At 45.2% G+C, this 13,784-nt stretch overlaps 2 protein-coding genes across 8 annotated transcripts in view; one reads left to right on the top strand and one right to left on the bottom strand.

Annotated features, from left to right (window-relative positions):
- Kdm5c (lysine demethylase 5C) overlaps window positions 1-3,280 on the top strand; it is a 43,892-nt gene extending 40,612 nt beyond the window's left edge. For 3 of the 7 annotated variants that reach the window (XM_048335568.1, XM_048335569.1, XM_048335571.1), the window contains exons 21-26: window positions 2-181; window positions 343-480; window positions 670-1,269; window positions 1,560-1,632; window positions 1,791-1,990; window positions 2,100-3,280. In XM_048335568.1, the coding sequence (XP_048191525.1) occupies window positions 2-181; window positions 343-480; window positions 670-1,269; window positions 1,560-1,632; window positions 1,791-1,990; window positions 2,100-2,465 (1,557 nt within the window). In that variant the 3' untranslated portion in view covers window positions 2,466-3,280. The remainder of the gene's footprint in view (window position 1; window positions 182-342; window positions 481-669; window positions 1,270-1,559; window positions 1,633-1,790; window positions 1,991-2,099) is intronic. The other 4 variants (XM_048335573.1, XM_048335570.1, XM_048335574.1 and 1 more) reach the window with 3 other exon arrangements.
- A 9,958-nt stretch (window positions 3,281-13,238) lies between these two features.
- On the bottom strand, window positions 13,239-13,574 carry Kantr (KANTR integral membrane protein). Its single transcript, XM_048335821.1, has one exon. It carries the CDS (start codon window positions 13,467-13,469, stop codon window positions 13,239-13,241), a length of 231 nt encoding a protein of 76 aa, XP_048191778.1. The 5' UTR covers window positions 13,470-13,574.
- Window positions 13,575-13,784: the final 210 nt, after the last annotated feature.

The following is a 13,784-nucleotide window of genomic DNA, read 5'->3' as shown; positions in this document are numbered from 1 at the left end:
GAATGGTGACCACTACCCCTGCTTGGATGACTTGGAGGGCCTGGTGGCTGTGGGCCGGGACCTGCCTGTGGGACTAGAGGAGCTGAGACAGCTGGAGCTGCAGGTACTGACAGCACACTCTTGGAGGGAGAAGGCTTCCAAGACCTTCCTCAAGAAGAATTCTTGCTACACGCTACTGGAGGTGAGGTTTGGTACCTTGATCTACAGCCTCCCCTTGCCTAGCCTGGCTGTTGTGAGATGGCTCCTGTGACAACGTGGGGTTTGAAGGGCTACTGGGGAGGGGAGGAGAAGGTGTGCGACATAGAGAAGCCCGGTCATCCCCCCTCTGTCTGCCTGCCTCAGGTGCTCTGCCCGTGTGCAGACGCCGGCTCAGACAGCACCAAGCGCAGCCGGTGGATGGAGAAGGAGCTGGGGTTATACAAATCTGACACAGAGCTGCTGGGGCTGTCTGCGCAGGACCTCAGGGACCCAGGCTCTGTGGTAAGATGCTTAAGACACAGATGGGTGAAGAGCCTGCCAAAGATAAGAGTGTCTGAGCCGGGTGACCATGGGCAGACCGCTTGCTCCTGAGCCTCAGTTCTCTTGCTTTTGGAGTGGGATGTTTGAGGGGGCCAGAGAAGGGAGGGGACAGGCAACTAACCTCCTCTCCCCCTATCCTGGGCACGGCAGATCGTGGCCTTCAAGGAGGGGGAGCAGAAGGAGAAGGAGGGTATCCTGCAGCTTCGCCGCACCAACTCAGCCAAGCCTAGTCCACTGGCATCATTGACCACAGCCACTTCTGCGACCTCCATCTGCGTGTGTGGGCAAGTGCCGGCCGGGGTGGGAGCTCTGCAGTGTGACCTGTGTCAGGACTGGTTCCATGGGCGGTGCGTGACAGTGCCCCGCCTCCTCAGCTACCCAAGGCCCAGTCCCACCTCATCCCCACTGCTGGCTTGGTGGGAATGGGACACCAAATTCCTGTGCCCACTGTGCATGCGCTCACGGCGCCCACGCCTGGAGACCATCCTGGCACTGCTGGTAGCACTGCAGAGACTGCCTGTGCGGCTGCCTGAGGGTGAGGCCCTGCAGTGCCTCACGGAGAGGGCTATCAGCTGGCAAGGCCGTGCCAGACAGGCTCTGGCCTCTGAGGACGTGACTGCTCTGTTGGGACGGCTGGCTGAGCTCCGCCAACAGCTCCAGGCTGAACCCAGTCCTGAGGAGCCCCCTACTTACCCTGCAGACCTTGCCTCTGACTCTCTGAAAGAGAGCAGTGGCAAGGATGTGCCTAAGGTAAGCTATTCAGCATAGCTCTCCTGCTCCCATTCCTGTCTCCTAGCCCCTACACCTGTTTAGGCTCCAGCTTCGCTTTCGTTTCCCAGTGTTCCGTGTCTTTTGGCTTAGCCTCCCTGCCCCATCCTGTGTCAGTCCACATCCCTAGATTCTCCATGTTGGCAAGCCCATGTCTCCCCTCCTCTATGATGCCAAGGCTTCCAGGATTGGGGTTGGGGGGAGAAAGGATAGTGCCTGGTTCTTGTGTTCAAGTTTCCCATGCCCATTCCCGTTCTCCTTGGCATGTCCAGGGCTTGGTGGAGAATGGAGACAGCGTGACCAGTCCGGAGAAGGTAGCCACAGAGGAAGGCTCAGGTAAGAGAGGTAGGTGTAGCTGTAGTGTGGGTAGGATATTGACTTGTAATCACTAGAGTGACATATCCCTCTCCCCCACACTGTGGTCCTCAGCTCTGTAATGGTAGTAGGGGAGATGACCAAAGGGTCACTGCTAACCCACACCTATCCCCACCATTCATCCTCAGATCTGGAGCTGCTATCTTCACTGTTGCCACAGTTGACTGGCCCTGTGCTGGAACTGCCTGAGGCCACTAGAGCCCCTCTGGAGGAGCTCATGATGGAGGGAGACCTGCTTGAGGTGACCCTGGATGAGAACCATAGCATCTGGCAGCTGCTGCAGGCTGGGCAGCCTCCAAACCTGGAACGGATCCACACACTTCTAGAGGTGAGGAAGAATGGGCACGGGCAGGGTCTGGTCAAGCTAAAGATGCCCAGGCCTGACTTACTACTAGCCTACACACTCCTCCTGTCTTTCTGCTTACCTGTGATCACAGCTGGAGAAAGCAGAACGCCATGGGAGTCGGGCTCGGGGTCGGGCCCTGGAAAGGCGGCGGCGGCGCAAGGTGGATCGGGGTGGGGAGGCCGATGACCCAGCCCGAGAGGAGCTAGAGCCAAAGAGGGTACGAAGCTCAGGGCCAGAGGCAGAGGAAGCCCAGGAGGAGGACGAGCTGGAGGAGGAGACTGGGGGTGAGGCCCCCCCTGCACCCCTCCCCACCACTGGCAGTCCCAACACCCAGGAAAACCAGGATGGCTTGGAATCAGCACTAGGGGCCACTGTAGACCCCTCAGCCCCTTTCTCTACTCTGACTTCCCGGCTGCATATGTCCTGCCCACAGCAGCCTCCTCAGCAACAGTTGTGACAGTGGCTGAGCCTAGCACAGACCCTAACAACAGACCCTTTCCCCAATCCTGGCCTCAAGGATCCTCTTTCTGACCATCAAGCCTGCTTCTTGGAGGTGGGTGGGTAGGGGGAGGCTCCCCCTCTTTCCTGAGTCCCTTGACTTTTATATTCTGACTCCAAGGTATTGTTCAGACCTCAGCTCCTGGGGGCCGGCCCCTGGAGTCCCACCCCCATCCCTGGTAACCTCTAACCAGCATTCCCAGACACCTGAGGCAGATAGACAGGTGGGAAGGGGGAGACATTGGGGCTGAGCCAGCACCATTCCAGAGACAAAGCCAGTGCATATGCAAACTGGGGGACTCTCCTCTCCCTTCTCCCCAGTTCTAGCCCTGGCCAGGCCATGCTACACTAACCTCTCCGCTCCCTCACCTCCTCCATTTTGCCCTTCCTCCCTCCACCCTCTCCCTTTTCCCTTTCCCCTTTTCCCTGATTTTTCTACCCAGGAGGAGGAAACTTCACATAGCTGTGCTCAGTTTTTTTTTTTTTTTCTATGAATTTGTTTGGGGGTGGGGCGGGGGCTCGATAGGGCCCCCTGTGGTCTGAAGAAGGCTTTTGGTGCTTGTCCTCACACCTGCCTCAACCCTCCCTTGTCCTCCCCATCTCCTTTCCTCCTCCTGGGTTCATGTTGTAATAAAAGAAGATTGTCGGTGTGTAATTAATTTGTTCAGAAGGAAAACAAAAAAGAAACTTTGTTCCAGCTGAAGCCTATTTTAATTTTATTTTATTATTTTCCTCTTGTTAGAAATAAAACCCTTAGCAACATTTTTTTGGAAACCTGTTTCTGAAGTGCATTTCTCTTCTAAAGGGAGAGTGGAGCCTCCCTCACCTGTCAATGGAACAGCTGTAGTGCTAGCAGGAGCACTGAGGCTGAGGCCCAGGGGCTGAGGGGTTCTGAAACTGAATCCATCCTACCAGCTTCTCCTTAACCTTGAGCAAGACACCCCAGGCCTCCCCAAGTCAGTTCCCTATCTCCAGACAGGTGAGCTATGGTCCCACTTACCTGACCTGCACAATAACTTCCCCAAACTTTGTGTCCTCCAGTCTATATCCTCTTGTTCCCAGAGGGATTTTCCCCGCTATGGCTTTAGTGAGGTATAGTTAGTTCCCATGCCATAACGTTCATCTTGTTAAATGTGTAGTTGAATGAGTCAGTGTTTTCTAAAGTGTAGAGCTGATCGTGTCACTGCTGCTTCATTATTCTTTAAGATCAAGATTATATAGCCTCATTCTTTCTAGAATGCTTCCCTGGCTTAACCCATATAGGCCCCATCTCTTGATGCTTCTCCACGGGTTCTTTCTGATGAATGGGGACTAAAGTTCACATGTGTGCTTATTTGTAATTCCTGAGTTCTCTTTTTAAACATTGTTTTATTGAGATAAAATTCACATACCATATAGTTCTCTCTCTTTAAGTGTTAATTCAGCAACTTTCAGGGTATTTTAGAGTTGTGCAAAAACATCACTACAAAAATATTTAGAACATTTTTTTATCATCTCCAAAAAACCTTCACACCCCTAGGTGTCCTTCCCACCTCCCCTATTTACCTCTTCTGGACGTTTTATATAAATGGAATTATAAAATATGTGGTCCTTTGTGTCTGGCTTCTTTCACTTAGTATAGTGGTTTCAAACCTGTTATTGGTTACCACAGTAGTTAGGCATATTTTCTCCCTTTGAGCCTCAAAAGATGAGGCTGCTGTACTCGATCAGCCATGGACCCTCAAGATTCATTCACGTTTTTGTGTTTGCATGCATGTGCAAGAAGCCTAGCCATCTTCTATCAGATTTATAAAGGGATCCTTAGTCCTTTGTTCAGAGCCTGTCCAGGACACAAGGATACAAGAAGAGGCAAGAGCCTAGAGAGCTTGCTGTGGCAGGTAGCTAGCTTTCCACCAGTCAGGCTCCTCAAAGACTTTTTCCTCCTCTCCTAGGGGCTGCATAGGTGTGTTGAAAGCTAAAGACCAGGTCTCAATCCCTAATTCAGAAGCTCAGCATATTGCCACTTTTTTGTCACTTGTGGGGCTTGAACTCAGGGCCTGGGTGCTGTGCCTGAGCTCTTTTGTTCAAGGCTAGCACTCTGTCACTTTGACCATAAATCCACTTCTGGTTTTCTGGGGGTTAACTGGATGTAAGAGTCTCACAGACTTTTCTGCCTAGGTTGGCTTTGAACTGCAATCCTCAGATCTCAGCCTCCTGAATAGCTAGGATACAGGCATGAGTCACCAGCACCCAGCATTTGTCACTGTTATTTTGTTCCTTCCTCATTTGTATGTAGAGGGTTCATTTTGTTCCATTTCTTGCCCTTCTCAGGGTCTGCAGTAGAAACCTAGTGGTTAGACAAAAAGCCATTCTTACCAGCTTTGAGTGGTAGGATCATGGTTCAACCCTGCCTCATCCAGTCTTTTACTCTGGGCACTGGACTGAAAGACAAAGACCAGTGAAAATAATTTCCCATCGGGCTCAGTTTGACTTTTGTCTAGCTACCCAGAACTGACCATGATAAGAGGGTTCGACAAGAAGTGGGATGGACACAAAGGGGGCCATTTTAACACCCCTGCCACTCTGCTACTACAAGGTAGCCAGCTGAGTGGAAGAGATACTGCCTGTAACCCATCTAGAGAAATGCTCAGCTTGATGAGTTCATCCCAGTTTTTAAGAAAGCCATTCCTGGGGCTGGGGATATAGCCTAGTGGCAAGAGTGCCTGCCTCGGATACACGAGGCCCTAGGTTCGATTCCCCAGCACCACATATACAGAAAACGGCCAGAAGCGGCGCTGTGGCTCAAGTGGCAGAGTGCTAACCTTGAGTGGGAAGAAGCCAGGGACAGTGCTCAGGCCCTGAGTCCAAGGCCCAGGACTGGCCAAAAAAAAAAAAAAAAAAAAAAAAAGAAAGCCATTCCTATCTTGGGACCTTTCTATCTCATCCTTGCACCTTCTGCCTCCTTCACAATACACACATATTTCATGGGCTTTGCAGGAGAGGCCACAGCCATTATTGTGCAAGACTCATCTAGTGCAATCACTTAAACATTTTCCAATTTTCTTTCCTAGGCACTGCCCTGGGAAAGGGGTGATTGCCTGAGGGGAGACCCAAATGAATGGGACATGAAGGATGATGCTGGGGAAGTACTAGTACCTTCTCAGCTCAGAGTGATTTTCTACTTTAGAGAGCCCACCTTGTTGCCTCCTCCCAGACTGCTACACCTGGCAGGGTGGCTTCTTAGTCTGCTGGTAACAAGGAGACGGGAAGAGACATTACTAAAGACTCCCCAAACTTCTCCCTCAGCCACAACTGACATCCCATTTTTTTCCAGACCTGGGACTTGGATTCAGGGCATGAGCACTGTCCCTGAGCCTATTTTGCTCAAGGCTAGCACTCTACCACTTGAGCCACAGTGCCACTCTGTTTTTTTCTGTTTATATGGTACTGGAGAATCAAAGCCAGGGCTTCATGCATGCTAGACAAGCACTAAGCCACATTCCTAGCCTGACATCCAACTTTCTCATTTCTTCCACTGTGCCTTAATGGCTGAAGCAGAGTTAATGATCTCCCATCCTCAAAAATATACAGAAGGATGTATATATACTGGAGGCAAGGTCTAGGCCTTGAGTCCTCTGTCTGTACTTGTAGGCCAGGAGCCTGCATAATTTACTTAGATAAAAGCAGAGAGAAGCAGTAGTCAGCCCCACTTCACGTGATCTCAATGTTTATCGGTACAGAATGCCAATTTATGGCCCTGTGTCAGGATAATGATCAGTTGCCCTGAAGGAAAAACACTAGTCATGGTTTGCAGAAGACCTAAGATTGTGATGATCAGAGAAAAGGTATTGAGGGCCAGTCCCTGAGGCTCTTACGTTTCAGAAAAAGGAAGTAGTCCCTTGTGAACACCTTCCTGGTTGCAAAGATATGTATCTCATAATATATATATATATATACACACACACATGCATATATATATATGAGATACTTTGCAAAGTACTCAATAGACTCATCATGAAAAATACATGTTAACAGGCCAGGTACAGACAGCGTGATTAGCCTGAAATTTTCCTACTTCTGTGAATCTAAGCCCTGTTCTGTATGTCAGAAGGGGGCCAAAATAGTATCTTACCAGGACTATAGTGGGGACTTGGTGTTGATACTTACTGTTGATAGGTTGGAATGTCAACAGTACTATAGCCAGACTGGCTTGGTAATGTTCTTTATAGCCTCCATGATTGTGTTAAGTAGCACTGCATCACAAATTACCTCAAAAACAGGGGCTTAAAATAACATTTTCATGGTTTTAGCATTTCTCACTCTTTTCTGTTGGTTTGATGTCTGGGTACAACTTAGCTGAATTTCTAGTTCCAGCTACAGGCAGGCTGCAATCAAGGTGACCACTGAGGCTGCAGTCATCTCAGGGCTTGATTGGGGAAGGATCTGCTTGTGAGCTCCCTCTTGAGGCTGTGGGCAGTATAGTTTCCTGCTGGCTAGTTTGGGGACAGTAACTCAGATCCTTGCCATGTAGATCTTTCCATAGGGCAGCACACAACATGGCAGCTTACTTCATTGGGACAAGCAAGATTAAAGAGACAGAATGAGACAGGGCCCACATTTGAGACAAAAGTCACAGTCTTCATAACCAAATTTCAGAAGTGACATCAGGTACCAGTGGCCCACAACTGTAATCCTGGGACTGAAGAGGCTGTGGCCTGGAGGATAGAGGTTCGAAGCCAACCTAGGCAGAAAAAGTTCACAACTTTCTCCAATTAACAAGCAAAATGCCAGACTGGCATTTTGGCTGAAGTGGCAGAGCGTCGGCTATGATCATGCAAGAATGCTGAATGAAAGCGTATGGCCCTGAGTTCAAGCCCCAGTACAGGCCACGTGGGTATGTGCACACACACACTAGGTTCAGACCAATCATCTAAATCAGGTCCAAATGGGCATGAGGTGCCTTGGATGTATTCCTTACATGTGACTCCTTAAGTACTATGGTTCTCTATGTAAAATTTAACAGCAGTGGAGGATAGGATAACTTAGATATTCCAGTTCAAAAGGACTGGGGATGGGAGATAAGAGTTGCTGGTGTGTTGTAAGTCTGAAATCCAGCTGATCAAACGAAAGTTTCTTGATTAGATTTTAAAGCCTGAAATTGGCCAGGAGCTCTTGGTTCTACCTTTAGTCACTTCCTTCCTGTTTCATGTTTTAAATGTTTGCAGTTGAGATGTTTACCCAGTCTTCTTTCTGCTAGAAAAAAAATGGAGGTCTAATGGTGTCTTAGCTTGTGCTCTCTAATCAGCTGCTATTAATAAATCAGGAGGCCGAGGCAGGAGGACTGCAAGTTCTAGGAGAGCACCCTTTCTCAGAAAAAAAGCCAGGCACCCACTGGGTGCCTCATGCCTATAATCCTAGCTATTCAGGAGGCCAGAGATCTGAGAATCTCAGCTCAGAGCCAGTCTAGGCAGACAAATTCGACTCTTTTCTCCAATTAATAAGCAAAAAAAGCTGGTGGTAGAGGTGTGGCTCAAATGGTATTCAGCTGGGAGAGAAAAAGCTGAGTGGAGCCTTGTGTTCAAGCTCAAGTACTGGCTCAAAAGAAAAGACATATCCATAGAAGATTGTGAAGTTTCTCTTCTGATGGAAGGTTGAATAAATTCAGCAGTGGCACAGCCAGATTGGCCTTAGTGGAAGTGCTGTGGAGCCCATGCCTGCCACTATGGTCATTTTGTTCAGGAATCTGTTGGGCAAGCAAAGGCTGACACAAGAAAGAGGTAGACTGGCTTTCACAGAACAACCTGTTTGGCTGATATGCTCCTCCATGATAGCATTCTTTTTGGTGCCTGTTTATGTGGGACAGGAATCACTGTTTTTGGTGCCTGTTTATGTGGGACAGGAATCACTAGTGTCATAGTGTGTGCCTGTTCCAAAAGAGACATCCATATGCTGATTCCTTAAACCACTTTATCAGCATGTCATTCATGCTCTTCCCAAATCCTTGACGAGGTAGCCAGGTCATTAGCAACTACTCAATGGGCAGCTATGTACATTTTTAATCTTAAGTGGAGCTCTGCAGCCAGCCATTTCTGCATATTGTGTTGGCCCCTCTATAACATTCACATCTATAAACAAGAGTTAATGTTGTCTCTTTAGTCAGCTCATCACAGCAAACTCCTCATGAAAGCTCAGGTGTAGATGAGAGGGATGGCAGTGCAGCCTCTGGGAACATGATCCCACTGTTCATGCAGCTTATGTGCATCTTCCAGAACGTGGAGGTAGAGTGTTGCTGCACATAGATGACATCATGGAACAAACATGACAATTAACACACATATCACCATAGGTAGCATAGCTCACACAGATCACTTGGCGTTCTGTGTTCATGCACAAAATAGATCTGCTTTTCCTTTTCCTCTTTATGCTAGTACTGGCGCTTGAACTAAGGACCTTGGCTTTCCCAAGGCTAGTGCCCTACCACTTGAGTGCCCTACCTCTGCTTCTGGCTTTTTGGCTGGTTAATTGGCTAAAGGAGTCTCAGAAACTCTGGGTTGACTTCAAACTACATCCTCAGATCGCAGCCTCTCAAGTAGGTAGTAGTAGTAGTAATCTCTGGTGGCATGTCACAAGGCTCTGAATACTGACAACATACTGATAAAATCAGTGAGTGATCAAAATGGAAGTAGGCCACACATTAGAAAACACTGCAACTGGGCTGATCCTCAAGGGGCTGAGGGGTAAAGTTAGGACTAAAGTTAGGCTTCACTGCCTATTGCTCCCTTACAAATGGAAAAAATGTAGCCAGATGTTGGTCACTCACATCTGTAATACTAGCTAGTTGAGGCTGAGTGAGACCTGAGGAACATAGTGCCAGCTCGTGCAGGAAACTCCAGGAGACTTTTATTTCCAGTTAACCACAAAGAAGCTGGAAGTGGAGCTGTGGCTCAAGTGGTAGAATGCTAGCCTTCAGTGAAAAGCTAAAGGGCCAGAGCCCAGGCACTGACTTCAAGTCTTAGTACCAGCATGAACACACACACAACCCAGACACCGTCTTCACTGTTTCTTCTCAGCCCTTATCCTTCACCCTTCTGTACAATGGCATCCAAGCTCCCACCCATGGAATTAAATGCCCTCTAATTTTTTGGCCAGTCCTGGGGCTTGAACTCAGGGCCTGAGCACTGTCCCTGGCTTCTTTTTGCTCAAGGCTGGCACTCTACCGCTTCAGGCACCACAGCACCACTTCTGGCTTTTTCTGTTTATGTGGTGCTGAGGAATTGAACCCAGGGCTTCATGCATGCTAGGCAAGCACTCTACTACTAAGCCACATTCCCAGCCTTAAATGCCCTCATTCTTAGCATTTCTTTCTGTATCCTTCACAGTAATTAAGTCACTCATTCACTCATTTTATTCCACAAATATTTATTGAGTGCCTACTGACCACTACTATACACTGTTCTTGGCACTAGGAATACAGTAATAAATAAAACAGAAGTCCCTGCTTTGTGAAGCTTACAATCTACTGGGGAGAGACAAACACTAACCACAATAAAATAAATAGCAGGTGGTGATGAGTGCCATATAGAAACACATAACATGTAAAGAGATACAAAATGAAAGAATGGAGCTGCTTTATATCTTGACCAGGAAAGCCTTTCTCTAGGGAGGAGACATTTGAACATACAAACGCTTGAGCAAGTCATTTAGGAGAAGGGTTTTCTAGGCAGTGAAATAGCAAGTAGAGATGCCCAATAGAGGGAGGTTCCCTAGCATGCTTGAGGGCAGTGCAGTAAGAGAAGAGTGATGGGGGTAGTAACAGGAGGTAAGGTTACAAGAGTAAAGAAGCAAACTGTAGGAACTTGGGGGCTCTTACTGTTTCTTCTGAGGGAGCTGGGAGCCATGGGAGAATTTTAAACAGAAAGGGGACACGATCTGAGTTTGATTTTAAAAAGAATTTCAGAGATTGGCAATAGGTATTACAGTACTTGGGAAGAGAAAACAAAACAGATGATTGTTAGCTCCTAGGAAAGCCAAAAGGGTATACAATAAGGAAATAAGTCATCAGAATGCACCATGGTGTTTAGATGTGGACAATATTTTACAATGTTATTCTCATGCAAACTACTGGTTGAACAAGAATTGTACAAAAATATTTGTAGAAGTAATAGATGAACAAGAGACTATTAGGGATGACAAGACAGATTAGAAAATAAAACATGGAGCTTTGTAAATGAAAACACAAGTTTAAAAATAAGCTCAATGGAAAGACTAGCGCATTTAGACATAGCTGAAGAGAGAATCAGTAGGCTCAAAGATACATCTGAAGAAAAGGAAGTACAAGGCAAGAGAAAAATATCAATGCAATATACTAAAATATGGAAGGTGAAGCCAAAGCATGAGTAACTGGATTCAAAAACAGAATGAGAGGTACAAAAACAGAATGAGAGGTAGTACTTAAGAGGTTATGGTTGAAATATCCAGAAAACATGAAACTACTGAGCCTTGAAATGCATTCTCAAAAAGAAATGCCTAAATGTTAGAATGAAACAGCAAGACACCTATTCAAAAACAAAACAGTAATTGGACTAAAAGCATTCTTTTTTTTTTTTGCCAGTTCTGGGGCCTGAACTAATGACCTTGGCAGTCTTGCTTGGGTTTTTCACTTAAGACTGGCACTCTACCACTTGAGCCATAGCTCCATTTCTGGCTTTTTGGTGGCTAATTGCAGACTTGAAGACATGATCTTCAGATCTCAGTCTCCTGAGTAGCTAGGATTACAAGTAGGAGCCACTGGCTGAAAGCATATTTCTATCTTTCCTTTTTGGGGGAGGCATTGGTCGTGGGGCTTGAACTCTGGGCCTGGGCACTGTCCCTGAGCTTTTGTGCTCAAGGCTAGTGCTCTACCACATTGAGCCACAGTGCCACTTCCGGTTTTCTGGTGGTTAATTGGAGATAAGAGTGTCATGGACTTTCCTGCCCAGGCTGGCTTTGAACCATGATCCTCAAATCTCAGCCTCCTTAGTAGCTAGGATTACAGGTGTGAGCCACCGTCGCCCCGCTTGAAAGTATATTTCTTAATGGAGACTTCATAAAGCCCAAAAAGAATTGGATCACACATTTTAAACACAAAGGGAAAATATCTACTATACACTATCATGTAGGAACAAGGAGATAATAAAGACATTTACATATAATAAAAACATGGAGAAATTAACACTAAGAGATCGCTAGTAAAAGAATATTTAAACAATTTTTATAATGCAAACGAATGCTCCCCAAAGGATATGTCAAAATGTATGCATGTAAATCCAAACATTCTATATAAGATGATGCTGATGATGACAATACATGTGAGGTTATAAAAAGAAACTAACATTTGAAAACAAAAGTATGTGGTTATGAGAGGAATGACAAGAGTTGAAGATCTCTAAACTTCCTATATTCTTTTTTTTTTTTTTTTTGGCCAGTCCTGGGCCTTGGACTCAGGGCCTGAGCACTGTCCCTGGCTTCTTCCCGCTCAAGGCTAGCACTCTGCCACTTGAGCCACAGCGCCGCTTCTGGCCGTTTTCTGTATATGTGGTGCTGGGGAATCGAACCTAGGGCCTCGTGTATCCGAGGCAGGCACTCTTGCCACTAGGCTATATCCCCAGCCCCTCCTATATTCTTCACAAGGGGATTAAAACATTGTTTAAACCTTTTAGGTTAAATATATATATGGTTGAATTCAAGGATAACTACAGAAAGAATACCAAAAGAAATCCCAACAGAAGGGAGAAAACATAAATAAATCATAAACAGCAGGTGAAAAAGGAGAAAATGACATATACCAAAGGTGAGTAGTAGAAAACATTAAGAAGAAAGTGTGATGGTAGAAACAGGTCCAAACATATCACAATGTAAATGTAAACTTGGCAATTTAAAGACAAAGATAAATAGATTTGTTAAAGGTCCAACTATATGCTCTTTCCAAGAGACATATTAAAGCTTAAAGGCATAAAAATGCTTAAAAGTAAAAGGATAGAAAAGTATATACCAAGAAGAAAAGTTTGTGCTGCTACATTAATACACGGTAAAATAGACTTTAAGAAAAAAGTATTATCAGGAAGAGAGGGGTAATACAATTTACCAGGAATATATAACAATTTTTAATTTCAATATTCTTAACAAAATATTCAAAATATGTAAGGCAAAAAAGAGATAGAACAACAAGGAAAAACTGACAAATTAACCATCAATAGTTGAATGCTAACATAACTTTCAATTACTGCTACATCATGACCAGAACAATCAGTTTAGATAAACAACATTTGAATAACATAGTTAACAACCTTGATAACAGACATATGTATAACTCTGTATTCAACAATTAGAGAACACACATTCTTATAAAGCACATAGAAAACATTAAAAATATCAGTCACATGTTAAGCCATAAACAAGTCTCAATAAATTTCAAAGAGTTAATCATACAGACCACATCATCTGACAAGACTGCAATTAAGATAGATTTCAATAATAAAGATAGAAAATTTAAAATTCTTAAACATTTTGGAAATTCAAAAACACATTACAATAGAACTCATGGACCAAAGAACTATGATGGAACAACTGATGAAATACTTGGAAATGAACAGTAATGAAAACACTACATATCTGAACTTGTCAGAAAGTAGTATTGAGAGGGTATCCTTTAAATGAGCAAACTAAAAAGCAAGAAAAATTGAAAATGAATGAGCTCAGTATCCAATCTAAGAAATCAGAAGAAAAACAACAGAATAAACCCAAAAAATGTGGATGGAAGAAGGTCAAAAAAGATAAGAGCAGAAATTAAAGAAATAGAAAACAAAGACACAATAGAGAGGAGGAGCAAAGCTAAAAGTTGGTTCTTGGAAAAGACTAATAAAATAGACAAACCTCTGGTGAGATTGATCAAGAAAAAAAGTGAGAAGGCACAAATCACCAGTATTAGCAATGAAAAAGGAGACATAGTTACAGATTATGTACACTACAGAAGAAAAACCAAAGGAACTTTATGTCAATGAGTTTAACTACAGACAAAAATGGACCAATTCCTAGAAACTAGAACTTAACAAAATTGACACAAGAATAAAAGCAATTCTGAATAGTACTATAAGTACTCAAAGGATTGAAGCAGCAGCTAAACTCTTCACTCCAAAAGAATAGTAATTTTAAAAAATAGCATGTAAGCCTGGTGCTGGTGGCTCACTAATCCTAGCTACTCAGGAAGCTGAGATCTGAGGATCACAGTTCAAAGCCAGCTCAGGCAGGAAAGTCCAAGAGA

The sequence above is a fragment of the Perognathus longimembris genome, chromosome 28 (genome assembly GCF_023159225.1).
Source record: "Perognathus longimembris pacificus isolate PPM17 chromosome 28, ASM2315922v1, whole genome shotgun sequence".
In the NCBI taxonomy this organism is placed as follows: Eukaryota; Metazoa; Chordata; class Mammalia; order Rodentia; family Heteromyidae; genus Perognathus; species Perognathus longimembris.
The sequence above is the reverse complement of the archived record's forward strand: the minus strand, read 5'-3'. Positions and strand labels throughout refer to the sequence as shown.